Source organism: Macrosteles quadrilineatus, unplaced genomic scaffold (assembly GCF_028750875.1).
Source record: "Macrosteles quadrilineatus isolate MER2022 unplaced genomic scaffold, UCM_ALF_1.0 Scaffold_1__1_contigs__length_201487025, whole genome shotgun sequence".
Classification (NCBI taxonomy): domain Eukaryota; kingdom Metazoa; phylum Arthropoda; class Insecta; order Hemiptera; family Cicadellidae; genus Macrosteles; species Macrosteles quadrilineatus.
The window spans coordinates 12458290-12486191 of NW_026542594.1; the positions used below are offsets into that span (position 1 = coordinate 12458290).

Sequence of the window (27902 nt, forward strand, 5' to 3'; positions counted from 1 at the left end):
TTTTTTGAGTTGACTTCTCACAAACATCCATCCATCCATCCATACATCCAAACTTTCTTACTTATTAAATTAGTAGGATAAGTAAACTATAGTAAAATTGCTTGTTTTCTGGATATATTTTTTACAAAATTGGCATTTTTTTATTTTATACAAAGCTAATAATATTTTCCTAAAAATCACACTTCGTTACCCTCCCTATAGCAGCAAACCTAGGTACTCGTTAAACCTAATGTTATTAAATTAGATTTAATTGAAAATAAAGTCACACAAATGGAAATTTGCTTAGGCTGCAGGTTTGCTGCGGCGACGGTATTATGGAATTAAAATCAATTTAGAAAGAAGACTTTGTGGTAATACATGATTAACTCTAGTTTATATATATACTAGCTGTACCCGCGGGCTTTGCCCCGTTTAACTTCATAAGTATTCGCATGGCTCATTCCCGTCCTGGTTGAAGTTCGTTCGCTACGCTCACTCACCTTTAGGTTGGAGCTCGTTCGCTGCGCTCACTTGCTTTCAGGTTAGCTCGTTCGCTACGCTAACTCGCCTCCAGGTTGAAGTTCGTTCGCTACGCTCACTCACCTTTTGGTTGGAAATTTGCTGTTGTCATAAATTAAAAAAATTATAGTGCTGCACCCTGTTGGTAATCCTTGTAACTTTGATGCTATTGACATCATAGAACAGAACCAACTTGTTTAATTGAAACAGCTGTTAAGATTCATTAATTCCTTTTAAATATGAAAAATCATAAGGTTAACATGGGGAACTACAGAGCCACTGGGGCGGAGCCCGAAAGGATTTTTGAGATAAGAATATGCTTTAATGTTAATCGGGAATGTGAGCTATCATCATGCCAAATTTCAGCCCAATGCGTCCAGTAGTTTATGCGTGATTGAGCAGCACACACACAAACACACACTCAAACTCACATACTTTCAGATTTATAATATTAGTAAGATAATGAATAAATCAATCCCGTTAGTCACAATTAGTTGCGCCGGTCGCTTGTTACTTGAATGGCGCTACTGCAACCAGCGCTACTATTCGTATTTGCTAGCAGCTAATACCCGTACCTTGCAACGGGGTCAGTATGCAAAAGAGACAATGTTGGTTCTCTGAAAATGACAAACTGTTTCACTCCTACCGTTTAATTTAGAAGCGAAATTTAACTCTATTACTTAACTTTATAATAGTACGTTCTTGTTACCTCATACTGTGAATACTTATTTAGGCTACCAAGGATACAAAACCAATGATAGATTTTAAAACCTATCACAATAGTTCCAAACCTGTTAATAGGGTAATTTTCTAACATATTTTAGTGAAATTATAATCAGGCAAACGGGAAATTGTTCAGTCTATAGGTTTGCTGCGACAGGGGGATTATATTACTGTTTACAAACAAATAAATCAAAAGAATATACCTCATAACTCAGGATAAGGGCCTAGGTTGATAAGGCAATATAGAATCTTAATTATTTCCTATATCCATCGAATTATTTCTTTTACAATGAATTATTATAAAAATAAATAAATATTAATTACAACATTTCACAAATATTATAACAGACTCAGTATAGTTAGATCATAAACAAATGAAGTACTGTAACTGAAACAATCCTATAGGCCTAATAATGAAATTACATTAACATATGGTTTGACAGCTCCTTTAAGTAATGTTAAATAATGTTTACATTCGGGCTAGTGACATTATTATTTTAAATTTATAATCCTTACCCTCTCTGTTCTAATATTTGTTCTATTATTTTTTAACCAGCTGTGTTGAATTGTGAAATCAAAATTCATTTGACAGTTAGTTCTGCTTGTTTACATTTTTAAACTGAGTAGGTTTGTTCTTTGTTACCATGGATACCATCAATCAATATTTACTTTTAAATCTCTCACCTCAGATTTTTGAAAGCCCACGGGGCAAAGCCCTAGGTGAATATCGAAGCGGTAATAGTTCTATATGTATCCTCGGAGCTGTAGCTTCATTTGTGTGCAATTTGATCATAGTCGGTTAAGTAGTTTTTGAGATTAGCTCATACAAACACACACACAGACACCACCTCTTCTTTATAATAGTATAGATAGATAGATAGATAGATAGATAGATAACAAGGAAATCTATGAACACTATTCTACCAAACGTTTACTACATATCTTTAAGTAACCATAACCCTCTTACTAAATAGATTAAATGATATATCCACATTGTAAATAAATAACCATCAATACCCCTTCTAAGTAAATTAACAAACAGCTATTAGGTATATCAATCTGCTGTTGTAATTTAATTAAATAAATAATGCAAAATTTGAAAAATATAAGGCGTAGCTCTTTGGAAATTAACCTGTGGGACAAAGCTATTTTAAAAAAATCATTCGTACCAATAATGTTTGGCGAATCTACATACTTTGAGCTTCATTTTGATCTGAAATATACAGATATTATTATTTTGTTAAGGGCTCTAAACGATGACTACAAATTTGAATCTATCACTTTAATAATCCAATAGATTTTTAATATTATAGATAATTCTACAAAATATAAATGGTTTTAACGGAAACTAATTGGGTGGTTGTTTCTTGAAATGTTTACTTTTTTATATAAAAAAATACACTCACAATAATTAGCTACTTGACTTGACCCGAAACTCAAGTAATTGTATTTTATACTCAATTGGTCTGAAAAATCCACTGCTTGCCCAGCCCTTTTTATTTTTAGTATGCTTTCCACAATTGAAAGAATAATTTAACTTATAAATATATATTTAATTATTTCCAAAAGGAGTTTAACTTTTATTTATGACTCAGTCAAAAAGTGTAAAAATGTCTAGTGGTATATTTTAGGGCTACATTATTTGATGCAATTTTGAATGCAATTGTAAATTACTTGTAAAATCCGCAAGTTATTAGTTGTCTCCTACTAATTGACACTTTTGACGGAAACATTTTTTTTATTGAGTATAGCTTAAAACCAACAATTTAGCAGCATAATTTTGGAAAAAACCGTGACACCTGCATTCTAACTGGAGGAAGACCCCAGACTTGCTGGTATGGGCACAACAACTTTAGGGTTGATGGTTTACGGAAGTAACGTTCCCAACGACATCAAAACCTCTGGTTTTATAAACTATTTAACTACAATGCACCAATAAGATTCTGTGAAGTTATTAACTTCTATATTAGTACCTAACTCTACTGTAAGACTATTAATAATTAGGAATCTATTTCACCTTAGCATTACGCTAATTAAGATTAGTGATGGTTGTCATTGTTCGTTTTTGATTATTTACTTTTATTTTTTACTGTAGGAATATAATTAATCCAAAAGCAGTTAAACTGTTTTAACTACATAATATGTGAATTCGTTATTAAATACCCACGCCACAGCAAACCTGCAGACTAAGCTAATTTACCTGAATGGATTTGAAATTAAAACTATGTAAATAACATTAGGTTTCACGAGTACCTAGGTTTGCTGTTACAGGGAGGCTAATAAAGTGTGTTTTTTAGTAAAATATTAGTAGCTTAGTAAAGGGTAAATAAATTGACCACATAATGTTGAGATTGTAGCACAACGGATTGAGTTATCAAATAATTAAATAACTTACGTCATCAATCCATAAATTTCTGTGGAGTACGCGTTTCAACCATCACACATTTATCACACATACACGACACGTACGAAACATTTAGATAACAATTATTATCACAGTTATCACAGTATTTGTTATCTAAATGTTTCGTACTTGTCGTGTATGTGTGATAAATGTAAAATGTGTTTGGACTATTTATTTAATATATCGACGCTGTTGCTACAAAGCAACATAGAAGCAAATTTAACCTAGTGACAGTGGAGCTGAGGATGACCTGATGGTTGAAACGCGTACTCCACAGAAATTTATGGATTGAGGACGTAAGTTATTTAATTATTAAATTGACCACGTTTGATAAAAATATTTAAAACAAGTAAACTACAACATTGTACTATATTCTCCATAAGAATAACAATATTTACCCCATTAAGACCCCCCGTAAAACCCTGTTCCCATGGTCCGATCATGGAAGTTTGCGAACTCACTCAAGTTTATCCCGCTTTACACCTTCACACCAAATTTCATCAAAATCTGAAAAAGTTACTCAAATTATCGCGTTCTTGGACGTAAATGTAGGTGCATCTAATTTAAAAAAAGCATATCGGTCCCGGCTCCAGGACTTACCGTGTCACCTATGGTAATAGCTACTTCCCTATAGGGAAATTCGCTTAAAGTGCACCATCCCATACAAATGAAAGAAAACACAAATATCAATATTTTTATCATCATAACTAACTATATATCATAACTGTAGTTGGATAAGATAATTATTTTATTTTATCATTATTTTAACTTTGAATGCTAGTATATAACTTTTCTTTCGAAAACAAACTTTGCATGCGGAATGTAGCACATATATTAAAAAACAGAAGAATATGATCACGTGATAATTGAGCGGAGTGAATCGAAGCTATTATACTACACTTCTGCTTTTATTTTGTTTTACAAATACTCCTCCTGAACGGCTGAAGCGATCTGCACTAAATTTAGCACAATCATAGTAACCAACCATGGGAAGGTATAAATCTGAAATGGTACAAATCGGAGCACAGGGATTTTTCCTATGTGAATTTAAACTTTTGTAAATTAAAATGGGCCTTATGGGATAATTGGTTGCCATGGCATTATTAGCGAGATAATGAATAGGTAAACTAGAGTCGCAACATATGTTAGTCAATGAATCATTTAAATACTGTAGTACAAATACCGTACAGAAAAAAGGGGAAGAACAATCGGATTAATATCATTGAGCATAACTTACAACAAAATGAATAACCAATAATATGGTTGCCGGAATAAGGCCGATACACCATTGACTCTTATACAAATAGCCATTCCATTTACGTGAACCAAATATAGGCCTATAATTGAGTTTGGATACTACAAGTAGACCTTCCATTTATCTGAACTAGACATACCATAATGCAGGCTTTGAATAGATACTGCAAATAGGAATTCAATAAATTAATGTAAACCAAAGATACCACTGAGTTTGGATACTGCAAGTAGACATTTCATTGACGTTAATCAGACGTTCATTGACTATTATAGCAATTAGGCACTCCAAATGGTTTATGTTAATCAAATGAACCATTGCTTTGGATCCTGCAAATGGGCATTTTGTTCATGAGAATAAAATGTATCATTGGCATTGAATACTGCAAATATACATTCCATTTAAGTGAACCAGAAGTAAGCCTACCATTGGCTTTGGATACTGCAAACAGAACAGGCATCTTATTTATGTGAACCAAATGGACCATTGACTTCAGATATTGCAAGTAGATTTCTCATTTACATGTATGTGAAGCAGGTGTACCATTGATTTAGGATACTGGAAGGATACAAGTTACGTGAACCAAATGTACTACTAAGTTTAGATACTGCAAGTACACTATTCGTTTACGTGAACCAGACGTACCATTTACTTTAGAACCTGTCAATAGACATTCCATTTAAGTGAACCAGGCTACCATTGACTTTGGATACTGCAAATAGGCATTTTATTTATGCAACCATAAATAAACATACTCATAAATAGTCGATATCTTCCTTCGTTTTCTTTTGTGAATTTAATGTCATTGACAACTATTGGATTTGTGTTTAAAAAAAAAGTAAAAAACATTCAAGTAAATTAATTAAAGTCCATTAGTTGTCTATGACATTAAAATTCGCCTATAAAAACTAAAGGAAGATATCGACTATTTATGAGCATGTTTATTTATGGTTGCGTGATGGTTTTTTTACTATGTAATAATGTTTTTTTTTATTATTATATTAGATTGTGTAGGTTGTGTATTAAATGCTTTATGTTTATGATGTGCTAATACTTAACTATTCTGTGCATATTATATATTATATATTACATATTAGTATTCGTTGATATACATAAGTTCAACCACATTATCTGTACCACATTAGTTAGTTGTCACTCGGTGTTATGACCCCTGCACGGTGCTGCTGAGCTCAGTTGAGGCGGACAGGTGAACTACACCAAGTAGTTATACTGACTTCTCATAGGTAGCGCGGCTGGTTCGTTTTGACACTGCATGACATCCCTAACAGTAAAATTCTTGAATTAATTAAAAAAATTTTATTATGAAAGTATTACGGTATTTAATTCATATACGGTATACTTAACACGTTTTCTTTGAGAATTTGTAACACTAATATATTAGCCAAGGAGAACAACCTTCTTACGACATAAAGAGTAAAATCTGTAACCATTACTCTGTCAAAAACATAATTGGACATTCTAGAAAAAAGTGTTAGCTCCAACAGGCAAGACAAAGGGGGGTAAGAGTTAACCTTTTTGCGCTAACCCCTTAAAATTATAAATTCTTATGTTTTTACAAGTCTTTCCAGAATGACTTCCACGATATCGTTAGTTAATTGACTATAAGATGTAGTTATACCAAAAATTAAACTGCTATATACTAATGTATGTACTTTATTATGTTTGTAAGGTTAGATTAAGAACAATGGGTTTGGCAAATTTGGTATTTTATAACATTCTTCAATGATAACAGCAATTGATTGATCATCTCAGTGGTCGTATCATATCATATAATCATCATCTGAGCAGGTTGTTTTAAAAAATCTGGTTATGCAATGTTTTTTTTTTCTTTCTAACAAACAATATGCGGCAAAAACAAACCTGCTAAGTATTTGAATTTTGTTTTTGTTTTATATTTAAAGAGGTTTACAAAAACAACAATTTTCTCACATGCACTTTTTACACTAAAACAATTTTGGTTTAATGGTTAGGCATTTACTATTACGAGGAACATAAAAATGCAATTTAAAATTTTACGAACCTGTAATAAATTGTTATTAAAAATGTGCACACTATATAAAGGTAAAAAGTATCTTAACGAATGTTTTTTGATAGAATTGCAAAGGATGTTTAAGGAACAATATATGTACAAATACACCACATAATTTTATTAACGTTCTATATTTGCAACTCTATAATCAAAACAATAATAAAGCTTTAATTTTTTTGAAAATTGACGATTAGAAAAATGTACAAGATTTATTTAATCTTCGAACACCTTTAATTATAGTTTTAACTTTGTACACTACAATTTCTTCTTCCGTAAGCCTCGTCAAATAAATCGATCCTCACTTGTAATCCAACAACGTTATAGACGAATAGACTCAATCGAACTCCAAAAATAAATAAATAAATAAATAAATAAATAGATAATAATAAAATGCAATCAAGGCCATGTCGAAGGTCTATAGTCGGAGTAGGCGGAGTATGTGTTGTGGTCGTCGTTGCGGCGACTCCAATACTCGGCATACTCCACGGCCGGGGGTGGGAGATGGTGCACGTGTGCTGGAGGCGGTGGGGGCGGCAGTGAGTGTACCAGTACCCGGGCACCGCCCCCGGTCACCAGAGCCTTCAGACCCAACGCCGCTGCGATGGCGAGCGCCGTCAGTCCGGACCACAGACCCTTGAAGGAGATGAGGCCTATGAAGCCCAGGACCAGAGGCACCATGATGGCTGTCTTGAGCTTCAGCGCCAGAAGTAGGGGAAACGCCAGCTTCTTAAAAGGCCGACGACTACGACCTATAACAGTAAATTTTAACAATCAAAGTTGAATTCATTTCTAAATTTATTTTTAGAGATAACATTATCGTTATAACGTTTTACTGACGAAATGCAGCTATGTGTTTATTTTGAACAAAGTATGATTGCAACACTTCTCAGACTAGCTGTGGAACCTTATTACCGGTAATATGAATAAGGAGCGTAAAGATTATGACTTTATTCTGTGATAAAGCAGGAAAACCACTTATCTTAAACTTTCTTTTGAGTAAGATGTATGGATTGGGTGGAATTGTCATTCCACAACTAACAAGATTGATCGTGATCTCTAACTGAATGTTGCTGCTTCGATCCTAAGAAAAAACAATTGTTGAATCCAATTTGTTGCATGCAATTTTATACCAAACACTCGTAGGTAAATATATTCTTTACAGTTTAATAGTAGAACAGATGTTAGTATCTTAATGACAAACTGAAAAAAAAATTATTAATAGGTTTGGTACAATAATTAAGAGAAATAATTAAAATAACTCATTTCATATTTTTTTTGTAAAGTTAAAGTATTTCTATGGTACTTTGAGCAAATTTCCGTAGAGGAAAGTGGTTATTACCGTAGGTGGCACGGTAATACCTAGACCCGGGACCGATATACTTTTTCATTTTGCTGTCCCTAGAGGCCAAAAACACTATTCGTTCAAATGTTTATATGTTGATGATTAATATATTGACTTATACAAATGATAATTTATATAAACTAGCTATTACCCATGGGCTTCACCCAGTTTGACTTCATAATGGTTAATCAAACTATTAATTGTTTAAGTTAAGCTGAAATAAACAATAATAAATTGATAGAATAACAAACAATTAAGTACAGCTGAGGTATTTTAACATTTAGGTAAATGGAAAGTTTCCTTTAGAAAGGAATTACAACCTTAAAGGGCAATTTATGAAATAATGGATAGTTTTGTACAAGGTTTCTTGGCATGACGAAAAGATCCATATATGGATATATGTACATCCGTGAACGCGATAACTTGAGCATTTTTTTCGATTATGATGAAATATAACTTGAAGGTGTAGGGCGGGATAAACTTAAATTAGCTCGCGAAACAGTATGATCGGACTATGGAAACGGGGTGTTTTGCGGGGTTAATGTGGTACACATTGGTTTTTCTAATTTTTTTCCCTAAAAACATAAAATTTTCCAATTTCTCTTTAGAACCTTTTAAAGAGCTAAAAACAAATTATGTTGTATATTGAAGTGTTTTTGTGTGATTATTAGGTTACGGAGAAAATTCAATAAATTGTAAATTTAAAATTCGCATGTTATTCTTATGGAGAATAAGTTAACTGTCACAGCTTGCTTGTTTATAGATGTATTTTGATCAAACTTGGCAAATTTATTTATTTTATACTAAGCTACTCTTCTTTTAGTAAAAACGCACGAGGTTAATAACTCTCCCTGTAGCATCAAACCTAGGTACTTGTTTAATACAATGTTATTTAAATATATTTGATCGAAAATCCAATCAGGTAAATGGAAATTTGCTTAGTCTGCAGGCTTGCTGCGGCGGGGGTATTACTCTACTAAGAGAGCTAAACATATCCATGGTCAACTGCTACTAAGCTGTATGGCGTTAGAACAGAAATTAAATGCAAATTTGTAAACAATTGTTACTAATCAACGTAAAGAGACATAGATGTCTTTGAAGGCCAGAACAGCTGATGCAGACACTAGTGTGTACAACTGCTGAGGCAGTGTGGCGGCAGATGGTCTCCTGGAGGATGTGGGTCGAGGAATGTCCCCTCTAGTGGGAGAAAGTTGTTTAGGGAGGAGAGAGGGAGAGATGACCTAGTGACCGCAGCATCTCTCCCGGACACAACACTCTCTCCTCGGCCTCAGCTTTCCTCCTCTGGTCCACAAGTCCACGGCCACGGACAAGGACCAAGATGACGCAACTCACACACTACTACAGCTGTTCTCTGCTCATCACTTAATGTGGAAGCTTAAAAATGTTCTGTCGACGTATACATATACAGGCGATATTTTATGAAGGAGAATCCACGCATGTTAAACTCACGAAAAATAGGTACCTACACCTAATTATTGGTAGTTCTATATACTAAGCGTCTGTAGGTATTTCAAGTGATATTAAATGAAATTGTGAAATTGTTTGAATCAGTGGTTTGTTTGGACTAAAGCTCCATTTATTTTTTTCCATAAGCTTTTTGATAGTAAAATACTGAACCCAGTTCTCCTTGATCTTGACCTAGTCTTAGCGGAAGAACAGCTGGTCTTAGTCAAAAATAAAGCTACTTGAGATATCTCATCTACGTTAATATAAATTTCCGGGTTAAATTATGCCAAGCTGCTTTCCAATCTTAATTGATAATGATGTGTAATGATAACAGTGAATAACAGTACTCTGATGTTTTCAGTTTTCAACCATTTTATGAACCACGTCAAGAGCAAGGTGATGAAAAAGGACTTCCTGACCCACTAAAAGAAATCGTCGTGTTGTCTCATCATCCTAAATATTTTAAAGCGTTTCTAAAAAAAAATCAATAATAAAACTATATACATAATTTAAAACCTAACATTTAATTATCTTGCAATCATAATTTTATCTGTCTTCCTATTCTGTATCAATTATAAATAACAGATCTAAAACAAAAATTAGTAAATAGTGTAGCTTAATAATTATTGACGTATCGTGATAGGTGCGAATGGCTTATGACGTATTGTAGTGTATGACTTTCTTTTTCCACAAAGGTGTTGCCACCTGTCTCTAAAGCTTAATGATACGCAATTTTGATTGTCATGCATTATTAATATTTGATAATATAAAAATATGTTATACAATTTTTAATCAGCACAGAACTTAAAAGGGTAGGTGTTTATTATTTGTACTATTTAATTTTCGATAAATTAATACAACCATATTTAAGTGTATTTTTACATTTTTAAACCCTTTAATACGTTTTATAAAATTCACAAAAAACTAATTGGTTGCACTGCAAAATGGTTTTCTCAATCATAAGGAATATTTTGAGCAATACTTATATGTAATGTTAATTAGTTAATCTCCCACATAGGCAATGGTAGGTGGCCCGGGATAACCTAGACCCGGGACCGATTTACTATTTCGTTTTGGGTCCTTAGAGGCCAAACACCCAATTCGTCAAATTTGTTATACATAAATAGTTACCCTATAATGACCAAATTACTAAGAAAACAGTAGTCTTAGGACAAATGTGATAGAAATATTCACAGTTGGTGTTCTAAAATTGTAATGAATTCTGTACTAAGCTCTCACTCATTGTAATGTCTCACTTCTTATTCTAAGGTACAAATTGTAGCACGGACCTAACTGTTATGACATTTTACAAAATAATATAAAAATTAAAAGAAATAGTAGTAATGAAAATATTGTTAGGAAAATCAATAAACATTTTCACCAAGAAAAGAAATATTTAGACAACCATGTGTATATTAGTGCATTGGTTGTTAAAATTCTCAAATACATATATAATTGGTTGTTTTACTCAAGTCTGTTAAACGGTATGTTAAATTTATTTGTGGCTCTAGTGTTAAAACAATGAATATATGTTCCTTCAGCTATATTAAAGCTGTACGATAAAGTTGAATTTCATACTAGTTTATTTTTAAAATATTAGTAATTAAATCAATATAAAAACTTTATAACTTTAGGCACAATACGTGAAAACAATACTTATAAGTACTGTAATTTACTAGCAATAATTAGGTTTTTGCCTAAATCAACGGTTGCATTATACAGGATGGAGCTCTTAAAATGCTTTGAAAGAGGTGCAATTTAAGGCAGGCACCCAGAATACATTTAAGTTAAAGGTATCATTAAATATATATTACTGCAAGACGTAAAACATTAGAAAATCACATTAGTTATAGAGGAGCATAACGGACAAACAAATACGTATGTCTACACCAAGCGTCTGTAGTTTACAATTCTCAATACTCAACTTATACTACATATTCAAAATACTAAACAAATACTACGTTTTTGTCTTGTTTTTTCGCTTTTATTCGTAATAATCTATAATTTTCATCGGAAGTGGATAGGCTTCGGAATAAATTTGTTTAACTTATAATATTCAAATCAGTAAAATTGGCCGTACAGATTTAATATTTTGAGCTTATAGTCTCTCATAGTGGATATATGATTCAAAATTCGAATGATTTTGACACATCCTCATTCCCGGGGCAGGAGAGGAGGTGTATCCTGGTCCCGTACGGGCGCGGCTGTAACGGTCCCAGGACCTACTTTATGACTGACACACAAGCTCCTACACCTGTTCTATATAACCTCCTCCGCGTGTCTCGCTGTAGCACTGCACTCCTCTTCAATACCATAGACGTTAAAACTATATTCAGGTTGCGTATGAAAAAAATAAATAATGTTGCATTGTTTAAAATTTGTCTTTAATAACTGGAGTTATAAAGAGTTTGTCTAAATTTCACCCCAAATAAAACGTTGCCAATGATTTTGGTAACTTGTACTGTTTTGGTAGCTTTAAAATGGTAACGAAGAATAAGTGGCCTTTAGTAAATACGTAGTTAGCAAATGTAAAGATAAATGTCAAGATACTGCAAAATGTATTCTCTATTTAGGGACTCCTTAGGTTTTTACTGAAACACGTCACACATACTATAAACATACTTGCCTGAAAAACTGTACGTGCATTCAGACACCATTAATGGGATTCATTAATACAATGTAAGAATTGATACTATTGGTTTTGGCCAAAATATTGTACTGCAAGCTATTTGCATAACCAATATCAATAAATGTTATGTAGTCTAGTTTAAATTTTCTTTTCCAACAGTAACGGTGAATATAGGTAGGTCCCTTGGACATGTCACTCCAACGCTTGTGTAGGGAACTGATATCACGGCGACGACTGAGTTGTTCTCCAAAGGACGTTGAGTCACAAGTGTGGAAACTATACAGTTTAAGTCTCTCATTATGACTTTCATTTGAAGATTTAATTATTATTTGACTTAGTTTTGATGTCTAGAAAATTTTTTGATAGAGAAAAAGGTGTTCTCTAATATTAAGTATTTCATTTACATAAAACTGATAAATCCTAAATTTGGTTGGTTAAAAGAGATTTTTGGTGTATCAAGTAATTTATTTTAAACTCAAGTGATTTTTTGAAACAAAAATTTGAGTGTCACTATTTTAAATAATAATGTTGTATTGTAATATCCTTAGGGTCTTTTGAACAGCCATTTAATGAATACAGAGCAGCATGATGCGCTGCATTAGTTTGTCACAATATGTATCAAAAACTTCAAAAGAAAATTAAAGTTGAATTAAACATATTAGAGCATAGTTTTTTGTAAATGAAACTCCTCCATTATTTATTGATCAATTTGAAAGTTAGGGGTGTCTAACTTTGACTTTAAAAACTGTAGTGAATAGTATTTATACAAATTAATGCATTTTACTTGAATGTTAAACTCTGAATACATAACAGCCTTTAGGGCATATTTGTTAGTATGAATAAATTGCAAAAACTGCCTTAGGATGATTTTACCAATAGGTACATCCTCGTTTACTGCTCAAACTCGTATTGCATCAGGGAGTATTTATGCACTGAGAGCAATAGGTCGCCAACACTTAAACATTGCTTGACTCATAACACTTAAAACATTAAAAATTCTTTTGACTCTTTGGTTTCTCCAACTGTATAGATCCAATTTCTCCGGCTTGTGCGCAGTCCTTTGTGATCTCCTCGAAACTGTAGATGGACTGTATTGCACACCCCGTTGTTTCCCAACAAGTCACTTAGTGCAATATTACCGAGTACAAAGTGATTGTACACTTTAACAAATTTCAGTGGGTCTCCCTCCATCTTCGTTACAATATCAACAAATAATTTTAGAAATATATTACAAGATTTATGATTAGTGAAACATACCTCGAAACAACCCTTCTCTTATTAAACACACACACATTTTTAAAACTTCATTTGTTATGAGATTTGGTAATGAGGATGAGAGCCATGACAACCATATCCAATATGAAATTGACATCATGATTGCTGAGTAGTGTTTCGTAAGAATTACCTATACGTCTTGAATATAGCAGTAGAACCTTCAGTGTCTCCATGTTGGTTTCCATAACATATCCCTAACAGGACAATAATAATGAAGGAACGAGCGAAAGTGGCAGGTTCTGATAGCCTACTTGGGAGGAAGTCGTCTGGAATCGACAACAAATATTCCATTACGTTAAAAAATTATAAAATGTTTTATTTTTGTGGTATACGAATACAATAATGCTTTTAAATTGATTACACCCATATATATTTATTAGTGGGTGACGTTAACTGACGTATAAGTTAGATTCATTATCACTGGCTTTGTGTTTGACAACTTTTACTGAAAAGTTGTGGTTACATGATATATTGCGGAAGTATTCTGTTATAAAAAAAATGATCGTCCTCTAGTACTACTTAGTATCTTGCTGACGATTTTGATTAGTTTTATTTAAATATATTCAGCTCAAACCAATCGGTTGAATTTGCATTTCCATTGTTTTAATTTTCAATACTTTAAATACATTTTAAAGAGTAGTCGATTTAAATAAATGAATATAGGACCTCACGCATATTACTGAGGACGTTTACTTACTATTAGGTTATATAACGCATAAAATAAAATAAAAATGATAAATTATAAATTATTTTAGATGGGGACGCCAGTATGTGCGTATTATAGCCCAAAAATGAGTGAAGGATGAGTGGCACGATCTTGTAGTCTTGTTAGTGACTAAGGCCGACATGTTCCTTAGCCGTTAATTAATAGCTCATACAGCCAATGGCAACTAAGGGACCTACAGTAGTTTTTAGTGGAATCCGAACCACATTTTTCCTTGTAATTAATAAGATCGCACTTTCCTGTCAAAGGTCATCAAGGGTCTAACGGCATAATCTTAATATTCCACCAACAGGTTAACAACCTTCCTCTGTTTCAAAGTTATTAATTGACTAAAAAAACAAAGGAGAAGTATAATAGAGTAGAAGTGGAAAATATACAGTATTACAAATTAAGTAAAATATTAAGAAAAAAATTTAACTGTATAGCCTAGTTCATCATAGTGAACAAATATTAAAATAAGGATAACATATATTGCTTTATATATATTTAAAGCTAAAATTTATCACTTTATTTTTTAAATTGTCAGTTTTTTGTTTTTTCCAAATTAGTAAAATAAAAAACGGAATTTACCACCTATGACGCATTGGAACACGAATTTATATTGACGAACCAAAGTGCCTTCCGTTTGTCGCAGCTGAAATCACGACGGCACCGTGCTGCCGAGATCATGTTATTTTAGAAGGTGCCACAGTATATTCCATAAACAGTGTCCCACAGTGTTTTAACCAAATAGCTAAACATGTAAAACTATTACGAATTTGAATCTTAAATTATGGAAAGAGTTTAAATGTTGTTAATTTCCTAGATTTCCTGATTTTGACTCGGATACACAAATAAAAAAAAAATAACTCTACAAGCTTGGGTATATCAAAATATTTCAAAATGTCTAATGGGGGTGATTATTTCTACAGATGTATCACACTGTAAAAAAATTCTTGTAGTCATGATTTCTCTTTAAATGTTTTAACTATTCATACATTGTGATTGTAGTGACGAATGGTCAAAAACCTTTTTAGTTCTTTCACCTAACAGTAATGGCAGTAATGTTAACCTCAGGCTGATCTTCTTAGGTATTTTTCATATAACAAACAGTTCTTAACTTGTTAAAATAAATCTATAAAACGTTTCAAATACTCCCGCAGCAGCAAACCTGCTGAATAATCTTATTATGTTTTGCCTGGTCAAATTTCCAATGAAGTAGTTCCTTAAACATGTTAGATTTATTTCCTATTTGAATAACACAAGGTCAGTAAGTAGGTTTGCTACTACAAGGAATGTCATAGAGTGTGTTTGTTTTTTTTTTCTTAATGGAGTTCAAGTTAATGAATGGAATAACACTTTGACTGTTTTATTTTATTAACTAATCAATCATAGGCGATTTTGAACAACAAGGATTCTTTGCTGTAGACTGAACGGTTCTTAAGTCAAAGTTACTTTCTAAGTATAAAAGGTTTATGTAAAACCTTTAAAACTTAGAACCTTAAACAAACGAAATTTTTTCAATATACAACACACAACAACTTTAGGTACTAGGATTTGAATTGGTCGAAAACAAAACGAAATTTAACAAAAGTTATTTTATAGTTTTTTCATAAAGATCTGTTTTACGTGTATTTCTACTGAGAGGCCATTTTAGGTTAGGTTAGGTTAGAACAGTGTTATCTAATCTAACCTAACCTAACCCAACCAAACTTCTCGAACAGCTTAAAATGTACAGTAGTTATTCTACTTATTTCTGTTTTCTTCAAATTTATATGGAGTGTGATCAAAAACCTTTTCTAAATATTGTATTTTTATTTATTTATTACCTATAAAAGGATTCAATAAGTTATAGAAGTGTAATTGGAAAAAAATAAAGCTCACGTAGTGGGTAACGGATTTTGACCGTGAAGTTCCTTCAATGAGACCAATTAACGGACAAAATAGGGGTCAAATGTGTTGCTTGTTCATAATTTGTATGTGTTGTCCCACTTACTGTCTGGGGGCTTTACAACGCATACTTCTCAGCAGTATCACTTTATCATTCACATAAAAACAGTTATTGGGTCTGTCTATATCCCCTTATCTCACTATAGTGGGATATAATATTGTGATAGTGTAATGTCACGACTGACGACCTCACCTGGCCGTTACCTGGATTGTCATTATGTTAAACAACGAATGTTATGATTATACAAGTGTTACAATGTCATACATATAACATAAGCTTAAAACTTTCGCTCTTCACAGTTGGTACTTGGTGTGACTGTTGTAATGTTGGTAACACCTCTACGACAATGCTGCAATGAGTACCTAACTGCCCGACATGTTTGAGTAATCGCTTAAGAGGTACGTTTCACTTTTAACAAGTCTGTTTTGTATAATCATCGATAATAACCGTTATTCCACTGTAATAGGTACTTTAAATGTGGGCTAGAGTACAAACGCCCCATATTATTTGGTACGCAATACGATTATGGTACATTAATATGTTCACTGTATTTGAATACCTAGAAACATTTTATCATTCCGTAAAAAAAAATAATTACACAACTTTTGTATTAGTTATTTGACAAAAAAATTGCTTGAAATCTGAAGCAAAAGACTGATTATAATAAATTATTAACAATACTTTTAAATTGAAAAGAAGTATGGGACGAATGAGGTATATGTCTGCCGTTTGCTTTCGTTTTCATCGTCGTTCTCTTGATATTATCACGTCGTAGACAACGTGTCAAACCATATAGAATGTGCTGATATTTTATCTTACTAATATTATAAATGTGAAAGTTTGTGTGTTTGTTTGTTTGTTTGTTTGAAGTTCAATCACGCATAAACTACTAGACTGATTGGGCTGAAATTTGGCATGATGATAGCTCACATTCCCGATTAACATATAGGCATATTATTATCTCAAAAATCCTTTCGGGCTCCGCCCCAGTGGCTCTGTAGTTCCCCATGTTAACCTTATGAGTATTCATATTTAAAGGGAATTAAAGAATTTAGTCAGCTGTTTCAACTAAAAAAGTTGGTTCTATGAATACAAAAGCATTAACAAGTTATAAGATTTACCAACAGGGTGCAGCACTATAATTTTTTTTGCATTTATGTAAACAGCTAATTTGAACTAAGCAGCAACAAAAAAACTGTGATACACAATGAGAACTGTCAAAAGTATGATTGTTTACAGTTATGTTTAAGTTTTTAATGCCATGAATAATTTGTGAATTTGTAATAATTTATTTTTCTTTATTAATTGTTAAGGTGAAGTATTAGAACATTAGGTATAAGATGTACCATAGTATACCGTCAATTTAAGGAAGCAAATTTTATCAAACTTTGTCCTCCCCCATTGCAAACGCAAAGCTTGAGTATAACTGCAATAAGCATTTTAAACTCAAATGCTAACCCCGTACGAAGGACGGGTACTCTGCTAGTAATTTATATGCACAAGTAATTAATATTTTCTCCATGCCGGGGGTTAAAACATTACATTTGGCCATTGGCAGTTTGATTGAGTTCGAATGCAAAATAAAATTAAATAAAATATGTCGATAAATTGTAGTAAAATAAATCTTCCACGAGAATAATAGTCTAAAAACATTTTACGTTATTCAAGAGATGATTTCTTAAAACATCGCACACATAGATTTTATTAAAATACAAAGTGTTCTCAAATTAACGTATATATGCATTCAAATATTTAAAAAGTCATTTAAAAACATCTTTAAAAATAACATTTTGAACTACCTTAGAATCTCAAGCCTTTGTGTGATAACAAGGCATGCAAACAACTAGTGCACGGCAGAAAACGCTGAATGTACCGTATGATATTCATAATTTTTACCGAACTGGTTTATTCAGAAAATAAATAATTTATTGCTGTTGTAGTTATTCATCTATTACTTTATTTATAACATCTAATACAAAAACTGCGTTCCTGTTTCTGTGTTCTTTTAATATTGGAATGTATTTTATACAAACAAAGTTTAATACTTGGTCCCCCATACTTGGTACCATGAAGGTATTTTCAGATATTACACTCGAGACGTCTGCCGTGGGATATGGAATATTCTCTAATCGTTGAGCTCAAGCTCATCATTCTTACACACCATACCAGTAAAAATGACAAATATACCTACTTTCACGTTTGTTATTTAAGCACACATAAGATAAACATTAATGTAATGTCTACCAACCCTAAAAGGTCATGTTTGGTGTGTTTGGTCTAATCTCATCAGCCTCAGCCATCTTGTTATGTTATCAATTCAAGTCGTACGGTAATTAAAATATTAAAATTCATTACCAGTCAATAAGCTTTACTAGTCTTATTCCCAGTGTATTTGCTTATAAATAAGTAGATATCAATGAATCATTCAACAACGCTTTATAAATAACTAGCAGTTACCCGGCACGCATTGCTGCGCTAACAAAATACTTCTGTCTGTGTGAAAAGCATGTTTTTTCTACATTTAAACCAACGATTGTCAGGGATTGCCCTAGTGCCTTATAATGGTGATTGCGAAAGCAAGAAACTACGGAAATTGCAGTTGCTTAAATTTAGAGGGTAATTCGGATGAAATCAGTATTCTTGGGATTTAGACTATTTCTCCCTTATACCTACCACTGATAATTTTTGTTTTAATCAATTTTGATGTAATTTTTTAAATCTTTAGTCTGGTAACGTTGCACAGCTTCGGTGGATTTAAGTTTCGCATTATTATTGGAGTTCTTTCTTTTAATGACAGTAATGTGGTGGGTTAATTACAAATTGAGAGGCATTTAAATACCCGAGATAGCACGCATGAATATTATCCACTTAATAATTTATGTTAGATTGTGTGGGTATAGAACGAAAGATAAAAATATTTAGGCATTGTCATCCCTTTTATTGTTTATAATACTTAGATAAAGGTTTTTATTTTTTTAATATTTAACATTGGAGAATTTAAACGTTGTTGAGTGCACAGGTGTGCTGCGATTGGGGTTTAATACATTTGAACTTATTCAAAAGTAAAATAGTTTTCTGTGCTGCACTCTGTAGAAACACTGTGGCACTAATTCAAATCATGACTAAATAAATGCTAATACAGAATGTTGTGATTATTCAAACCTACAAAACAGTTGGTGAAAGTAAACATCTGCTTTTAAATTATATCTATTTGTAAACATTGTAGATCAAAAAGTCTGACATTGGCCCACTTAAAACCCTATGGGACAGAGCCCTTTTGACGGATCTGCACCAAACTTCACTCGAACCATCCTTGAAAGATGCTTAATAATGCCTGAAAGTTTCATTACAATCTGTCGAGCGGTTTTGGAGTCCATAACGTATATACACATATATATACATACATAAATAGTTCCTCTTTTATAGATATAGATTGTAAACATTGTAGATCAAAAAGTCTGACATTGGCCCACTTAAAACCCTATGGGACAGAGCCCTTTTGACGGATCTGCACCAAACTTCACTCGAACCATCCTTGAAAGATGCTTAATAATGCCTGAAAGTTTCATTACAATCTGTCGAGCGGTTTTGGAGTCCATAACGTATATACACATATATATACATACATACATAGTTCCTCTTTTATAGATATAGATACATTTTGGCTACAGCTGATTCATAAATGTAGATGTCTACAGTATATAATACTTAATTGCACCACACACCTTATCAGAAATATCGAGAGTTATCAGAAATACCCCGCCTTAGACAAACCGTTGTAACAGTTGAACATCACTCACCCTCCTCTTGCAGCCCTGAGGTGGTGTTTCCCTCGTCCTCCGCCTCCGTCACCACGGGCACGTCCATGCTGACCGTCAGCTGAGGAGAGTACACCAGTCGACCTGCAGATAAACAACCAGTAAATCAACAATACATAACAAGTACAAATATGTGAGTGTTGCAGGTTAAACACTCTATGATCTTTTACACAACGAAATGACAAGTTTTTCCTCTCAGTAATTTTAATAATGGGTAAACGTAATAACTTTAAACGTTTGGGATCTTATTCATATAACCAGGTGAGAAAGGTTTTTATTCATTAAGGAACAGTTTTTACTGCTAAAACTAATTTAAATTCGATCTTGACACCATGCGCACCATATATGGCCACTAAATATTAAATAATTAAAAATGATCTTATATAAATACAAGTGTTTTGTAATACATTAGAGTTAGTCCCCAGGTCTAAATAATAGATATGTGATATTTATGTGCTTCGTATGAATGTTTAAACTGATGGTTGGACGAAAAAGGTGTTAATAGTTATTATATTTAAAAGTGTTTACATATGTTGATTAAATTGAAATGCAATGTTATGTGGTAAAGTAGTAGAGAAGATGGAATGAAATAATCTGATTTCATTCCACGTCTGGTAGAAATGATCTTAATCAGTTTATATTTTGTTTTAAGTTCATGCCTTCATTTCTAGAATTTATGATCGCTATAGTCTACAAATTCAATTTTATCAGTTTATTTTGTGATAATTTCCTATATGGAGGATAAGTTATTACCGTAGGTCTCATGGCAAGACCTAGACCTGGGATCACTTTACTTTTTCGAGTTGATGTCGGAATGAGGTTTTATATGAAATAAAACTTTTGTTTCTTTCCAAACCGTATTGTAGAGCAAAAATATCAATAATTTAGTATTTTGTAGGGTTGTCATACGTCTAATGGTTACGGAGAACATAAAAAAAACTATAAATATGAAATTCACATGTTGATCATATAGATAATATGTAAATATTATAGTTTATAATAAAATGATTTTATTTAGGGATATGCTCTGGTCAAATTAGGTAAATAAATGTATTCCTTTAAGATAAAAAAATAAACACACTTTATGACATTCCTTGCAATACCAAACCTACTCATTGAGCCTAATTTTATTTAAATAGGGAATAAATCTAACATTTTTAAAGGACTATTTTAGTGGAAATCTGACCAGCCAACTTTTTATAGATTTATTTGAACAAACTAAGAACTGTTAAATGAAAAATACCTAAGTAGATTAGCATAAGGCTAACATTACTGTCATACTCTTAAAGGAAGGAACTAAATAGTTTTTTTTTTATTATTTGTCCCTACAGTCACAATGTATTTTGTTGCCCTTCTCTGACAGTGTTTGTGTCATGTTGCACGGCTGGTAGAGTGGGGGTTCTGGACGCTCACCAAACTCAATGGGTTAGCTATGTGATGACAACTTGACCCGTTAGCTTGAACATTGACTATTGGTAGACGTCCCATCTATATGGACCAGCTGTAGCAAATTTGTTTGCTTAAAAATAACGTAGTTGTGTGAGACTGTCACAGAATGTGCCAGTGACTAAAACTCTAATTCCTACCTTATTTTTTATGCAGTTGCTATAGATCACAATAAGTCATTCCATTAGTTTGGATTGGTAAAAAAGATGGTGTATTCGACAGAAATCAGTAATTTAAATCAGCACAATCTGTCGGTGGCTCACATCAACTACGACGATTTTGGTAAAAAAACTGTCTACAAATTTAACATGGGGATGAAATGTTGAAGTTCACCTTACGAAATTGATACAATTATTAATTACTGAAGTGACGTACATTCAGAAATGTCCCACAGTTATTGTTAATGCCAGGTATTGTTATCAAAATTCCAGCTTTGTATGCATGCAATTAAAGTATCGGTACCAGCCACACTAACATAATATTGCAAAACTGAATTTTTGTAGAAGGAGTAATTGATCATTGATAGTATTTTTTACGCAATTTCGGATTTGTAGTAACACGGTTTTGAGAGCTTTGAATATTAGAAAGTACGTACTTACGTTGAGTCTGAGGGTAGTAGTATTTGACTCCTCGGTACACAGGGTAGAGCTTTAGGCTGTCGTCCACTACGGTCTTTTTCATGAGACTGCCTTCCCCAACTTCTGGTGTCCTTCCTGCGGAGTCGTGTACGAACAAGGTTTTGTCGGTATCGTTGTTCTTTGATGTTGAATTGTTGTCACAGTCAACTTTATTTTCTGTAATGATCGGAATTCCGCCTTCACTGTGTCCACTGCCTTTGTTATCTGTTGAACTTCCATTTGTCTGTCCCAGATTATTTAAATACATAGGAGGGGATTTTTGACCAACCGCAGATGAATTTTGAATCATATCCCTGTCATCTAAATCTGCACTTCTTTTGATCCTTTCTCCAGCAAGCACCGGATCTTTTACTACAATTTTGCTCACTTTGAATAACACAGCGTTCGATCTGCTTGTATCCTTTAGTAAATCACTTTTCTCGGTTTCCACAGGTATTCTTCCACCCCGAACATACACATGTTTCTTTTTCTCTACTTTACCATCATAAACCTTTCCCTGTCTTTCTGCAAAAGGTCCTCTTCTCATGAAGTTGGTCCTTTCCAATGACCTGAAGATCTCGTTGTCTCTCACATAGTCCGCGTGGAAGAGCCGGCCTGTCCTCGGATATATGAAGTGTTGTATGGACGATAAGCTGCTGCCTCGTCTCCCAGATCTTCCTGGATCCGTCGCTCCATAGCACAAGGTGATACTCGCCCACACGAACAGCACGGCAAAGTGTAGACGGACACTCCACATTGCACTGACCGCGGGGTGTCATCAACTGTAAATGGTAGTGTTACAACCTTTCCATCGACTTTATGCGAGGCCAACCGCAGTTTCTGGCAGAGTTATGTTGGACGTACGCCTTCTGTGTCAGTCTTCCGTTCTCACACCCCGTATGACCAAGTGACCAGACAATGGTAGGCTGCTCGTGTCCTGCTTTGTCATCACCGCAATGGGCCTTGGCAAGGACGAATTATCAAACCCAATCAGGCCCAAAAGAATTCATTGTGAAGAAATACCAGGGCGTATTTTGTAAATATATGCATGTTTTAGAGTATAGTTCAAGCATTTTCTTTAAAGCGTATTTTAAAACGTTATAGGTATTGATTGAGTGAGTAGTGCAATCTTCAACATACATAGGCTTACTTAGAAATTAATAATTTTGCTATGGAAATAAATTTGGATTGCTCATGAGTATTGAATCAACGTGACGTAACGTAATAACTTGACGTTTTCGTCAATCCTGTATCTGTTCAGTAATCGGTATACCATGTTTTGGCTGAAGGTACGCTATTTTTGTTGTTTAGGTTGCTTTGATTTACAAAACCTGTATCTAAGGAGGTTTGTTAAGAATTTAAATCATTGTCATTAGTCATTGCAGACTTTGTTCTTGTTTGGTACTACAAATATAATGTTAATATGGAACATTCACTTTTAAAAGCTCTAACTTAACTAACTCCATGTATTTATGATTATTTATAACCTCTTGCCGTTCCAAACCCTAAATTTTAAACACTGTGGTTTTCATGCAGGACAAAATAGTTTATGGCTGTTAAAGTGACAATTTCTGAGGAAAACAAATATGGGGGTTTACCATACAAATAAAGCTCCTTGCATTTACCAGAATGAAGATAAATTAGTTAAATATTTATGTATGATAAAAATTGGCTGCAATACATCTTACAGAAGAACAACTCATCAAGCCAAAATATGGACAACACATATAGAACCAGGGGCTTGTAAAAATCCACAAATCGCATAAGTGCCCGTTCAGTTGTAATCATTAATATTAAATCCAACAGTCAATAGTTACCCACTTGGCGCACTATCCTTGATCTTTTACATTTTACATTGTGATTGTTTACGATCACAACTGGTCATAAATAATCATTAGGCGGAAAGGCGCGAAACGGTAGCAGAGTGACGGTAGCGGCAGCGCGGCTTGAGAATGCACAAACAGCTGATCAATGGCGGCGAAGTGAAGTTCATGGTCATTTGTATTGCAGAGTGTGAGGTGCAGACAGTTAGGGTGGATTCAGCTGGAGAGCACTGTCTTCAAGTCCTCAGCTCCGAGTCAATCAAAATAAAGTAATGGAAAGATGTGGTTGAGAGTAAAACAAAGATAGGTAGGATATTTTAAGTTTTTTGTTTAAACTTTGAGGAAGGTTCGTATTAGCATATTCTAAAATAGTGTATTTCTTAATAGGAAGCTAAATATTAAGTAGGTAATCTAAGGATTAAGAACGTATTATTAATGTATTACAAAGACGTCATTCCAAAGCATAAAAGCTTTGGGATAGATTCTCGGGAAGGGGGAGAGCGTATTGCCTAGGATTTTGACTTTCGAAAATCCTCCCCAACAGATGTCAGTAACATATAAATGATTAATAAAGTTGTTCATCATTGGCTTTGGATATTTATCTATATTAAATTGAATTGAATAAGATAATAAATCGCATTGTTATTCGTTTTATTATGTTTCATGTAGATATAAATAGGTGTTTTAAAATATTTTTCTATTTTTTTATAGGACTTTTGAGCTTGCTCCGTTGTCCCTCCACTCCTTTGATCCACTAATTTTCCAAATTAATTTTGGTTTTTTCAAGATATCTTATTTTCTTGTTAAACTATTGGTTAATATATTTGTTTGGAGAGCCAACGTTTCAATTCATAAAGATTAATGGGTTTATAAGATTCCATCTAGGTAATATCAGGATAACAGAAAGACTTGTCGTGGGACTTCCTGTATTAATGAATACAATATTAATGCAATTTTAATATTGTAGATAGATAAAATATTATAATATAATCTTAAGGTTAAATCTGTTCTATCTAATGGACTCTCCATATTTCTAATTTTGTTTCTTTCCTTAGAGTCATTAAGTAATAATGCAACTTATAAAAAAAAAATAGATTTGTCTCATTTACAAAATTTATTTTTTCACGATTCATTTACATTTGCGAAATGTTTCCAGTTCATAGGACAAATAGTTTACTCTGACTGATACCCAATTCTCAACCATTTTTATTGCAACTCTTCTGGCTCCTTCTGGCCCTTTCCGTTGGTTAAGCGGAGTTATTCATTGAGATTTAAATCTCGATATGGATCTCAATATTTAAAATTGCTGACATTTTATTTTGACCATTCACTAATTTCAAGGACAAACTTTAAATATGGGTCGAGTGTCCCACAAAAAAATAGTTCCTTTTACGATTGAGCAGTTAGTGATGAGGCAATTACAATTCACTGTGTGTAGCATAGTAAATAAAATTATCTTGAGCCTCCAACACATGATTTGATTGTAAATTAAGAATGAAGGCATACAATTCAACTTGCAAGCCTCGATGACTGATTGCAGATGTTCATTTTATGCATTTAACTGCAAGCGAGGTAATGTACAATTCGTCATCTCGCAGACTGTCAGATGTCAACATTATTACTGTGAAACTCAAGCTAACGACTCAATAAGGTCGCAGTCAGCCACGACAGACAGACAGACAGGTAGTAGGAAACTTTCGAGTCATCGTCATCATCATCATTAGCCTGCCTGGACATCGACCTTTTGCGGTTCTCTATGTGGGAACTACGGGCGAGATACGGCAATGAAGCCATGCCGAGGGTCCGCCATGTTAAGCCTTTCCAGTGTAAACTGAATGAAATTAATTTGGTTGAACAATAATGACTTAAAGGATGTTTAACAGGTTAAATACAAATGTAGTCGTTTGATTAATAATTATGACATGCATGGCCCAGTTAAAATTATTTTTTGTCATAATGAGTTTTAGGCTAGGTTCTTTTGACTATTCTATTTTTGTCGCATTATCCACGAAAGCTTTTACTTTCCCGAACTCAAAAAATATCTTAACAAAGTTTAGTTTGGTTAAAATAAGGTAATCATGTGATACATAGAACTGAAATAGTTAAAAAAACTGACTTGTTCATCCTGTATTATTTATAAATCTTTTGATCAACAAAAATATTGTTAAATTATTTATTATAATGATGAAAAATTATACAAACTCAATGTTATCGTGATAGAGGAACAAATAGTTTATTAATCAGCTTGTTTAGTAGCAAGGATCAAAACAGTTATAACATTCCTTACAATGAATCTAGGAACTAGAAATTACTCCTCAGATGATTCCATTCGTTTTATAACTCTTAATGTGCATGAAGGAATCAGAATTGAATAAAAATGCATTTTAGAAATAGAAGATATATTGTTTTGTAGAAAAAATGTATTTTAACCCGCATATATATATTTTTGCAGTTGTATAACATTTTTGTCAAATCTTATTATGAAGAATAACATTCATCTAATCATGCCTGCAGGATAGCTTAGCAACTAACAGAGCAGAAAATGAAAGTTGTAAGGCACACTGCAGATTAATATTGTCAAAAACATTTGACGCCTACGATAAAGACCTAAATACACCGTATTTCGGTCCTAAATACATATATTAATTCTATATATTTACCCAGCGGCCAGCCCTATTACATATTTAAATAGGATAAACTCAAAGGGAAGTTAAGATTTGCATGTAAAATTTGTATTGCTTGGACGTTTGGCTAATATCAGTGAGATCAGATGAGTTATAGCATAGATAAAAGGAGTGTTATAGCTACCGTTCTGTGGATGGTAAATCACGGGGAAAACTAATCCTAAACTGGAAATCAGAAATCCGTCAGTCAATCTCAAAAAAATTTATGGTAGATAAGTGGCTCTACATTTAACGAATTTGTTGTTTTTGCAAATAAATATTTTTCAATTGAAATTCCACTCCGTAAGGAAGCATAAGATACTAATCATTGACAACTTTTCATAAATAACGAATAGCTTAAAACTATGACCCGAAACGGACTGAAGACGGACAATGTATGTTTTTCTTTATATACGTATACAACTATGTAATTATCATTAAGAATAAACTTTTGTAGGAAAAATATTTTTTTTACTAGAATTGTTGAAGAATAGTTATTTGTGTAACGGCAGTTTGCCCTCGCGTTACACATTATACAGTTACTATAAAGCATATAAACAATTATTAGTCTTCCAAACACTGTGCAACACGTTCTTAGGTTAGGTTAAACCCAAAATCGAACAAAATGGGAAACGCTTCACCAGCCGATCGTAGTCGTATAATCAAGTGTTGCCAACTTTTTCAAGCGTAAACGTATTACGTGCCTAATAAAAGCATGCTATTTTGTGTTGTTTGGTTGGAATACTGGTGTGCGATAATGTAAAAACAGTGCGACAAATTAAAAAGTGTGCAACAAATAAGTAAATGCAGCAATTAGCAGCTTTCTGTACTATAATCAGTGCAAGGAAGGCCTCTTTGTCGGGTGACTGTAGGAAAAGAATGTTTTCAATTTATAATTGTGATTTAGCAATATGGAAAGAAAATGCTCTCAACTATAAAATGGTTATTACTTCAATTGTTGTATTGTCAATTGTTGTTCAATAAGCATTGATAGCGAAGTAAAGCATAAGCATAAGCAATATTTAAATTTATGTTTACAAATGTTAGAGCTTGTTTTGACACATTAAGGATTGATCAAACAATTTGAAATATTTTACAGTCCAGTTCAAATTCCAATTGCCTACATGGTAATCAAAATCAACGATTAGTTAATAAATCTACTTTACTTAAATCTAGGACTACGAAGAGGTACTTAATTATAATTTTAATTGCATAAGGAACACTAAATAACAAAAGAGAAA

General features: G+C 33.1%; 1 protein-coding gene across 1 annotated transcript; it reads right to left on the bottom strand.

The window, feature by feature from the left end:
• Positions 1 to 7294: 7294 nt before the first annotated feature.
• LOC129005664 (uncharacterized) lies at positions 7295 to 22975 on the bottom strand. Its single transcript, XM_054434625.1, has 3 exons — positions 22158 to 22975; positions 20095 to 20196; positions 7295 to 7676 (listed from the first exon to the last, which is right to left on the bottom strand). The coding sequence occupies exons 1-3, from the start codon at positions 22930 to 22932 to the stop codon at positions 7324 to 7326; spliced, it is 1230 nt and encodes a 409-aa protein (XP_054290600.1). The 5' UTR covers positions 22933 to 22975; the 3' UTR covers positions 7295 to 7323.
• Positions 22976 to 27902: the final 4927 nt, after the last annotated feature.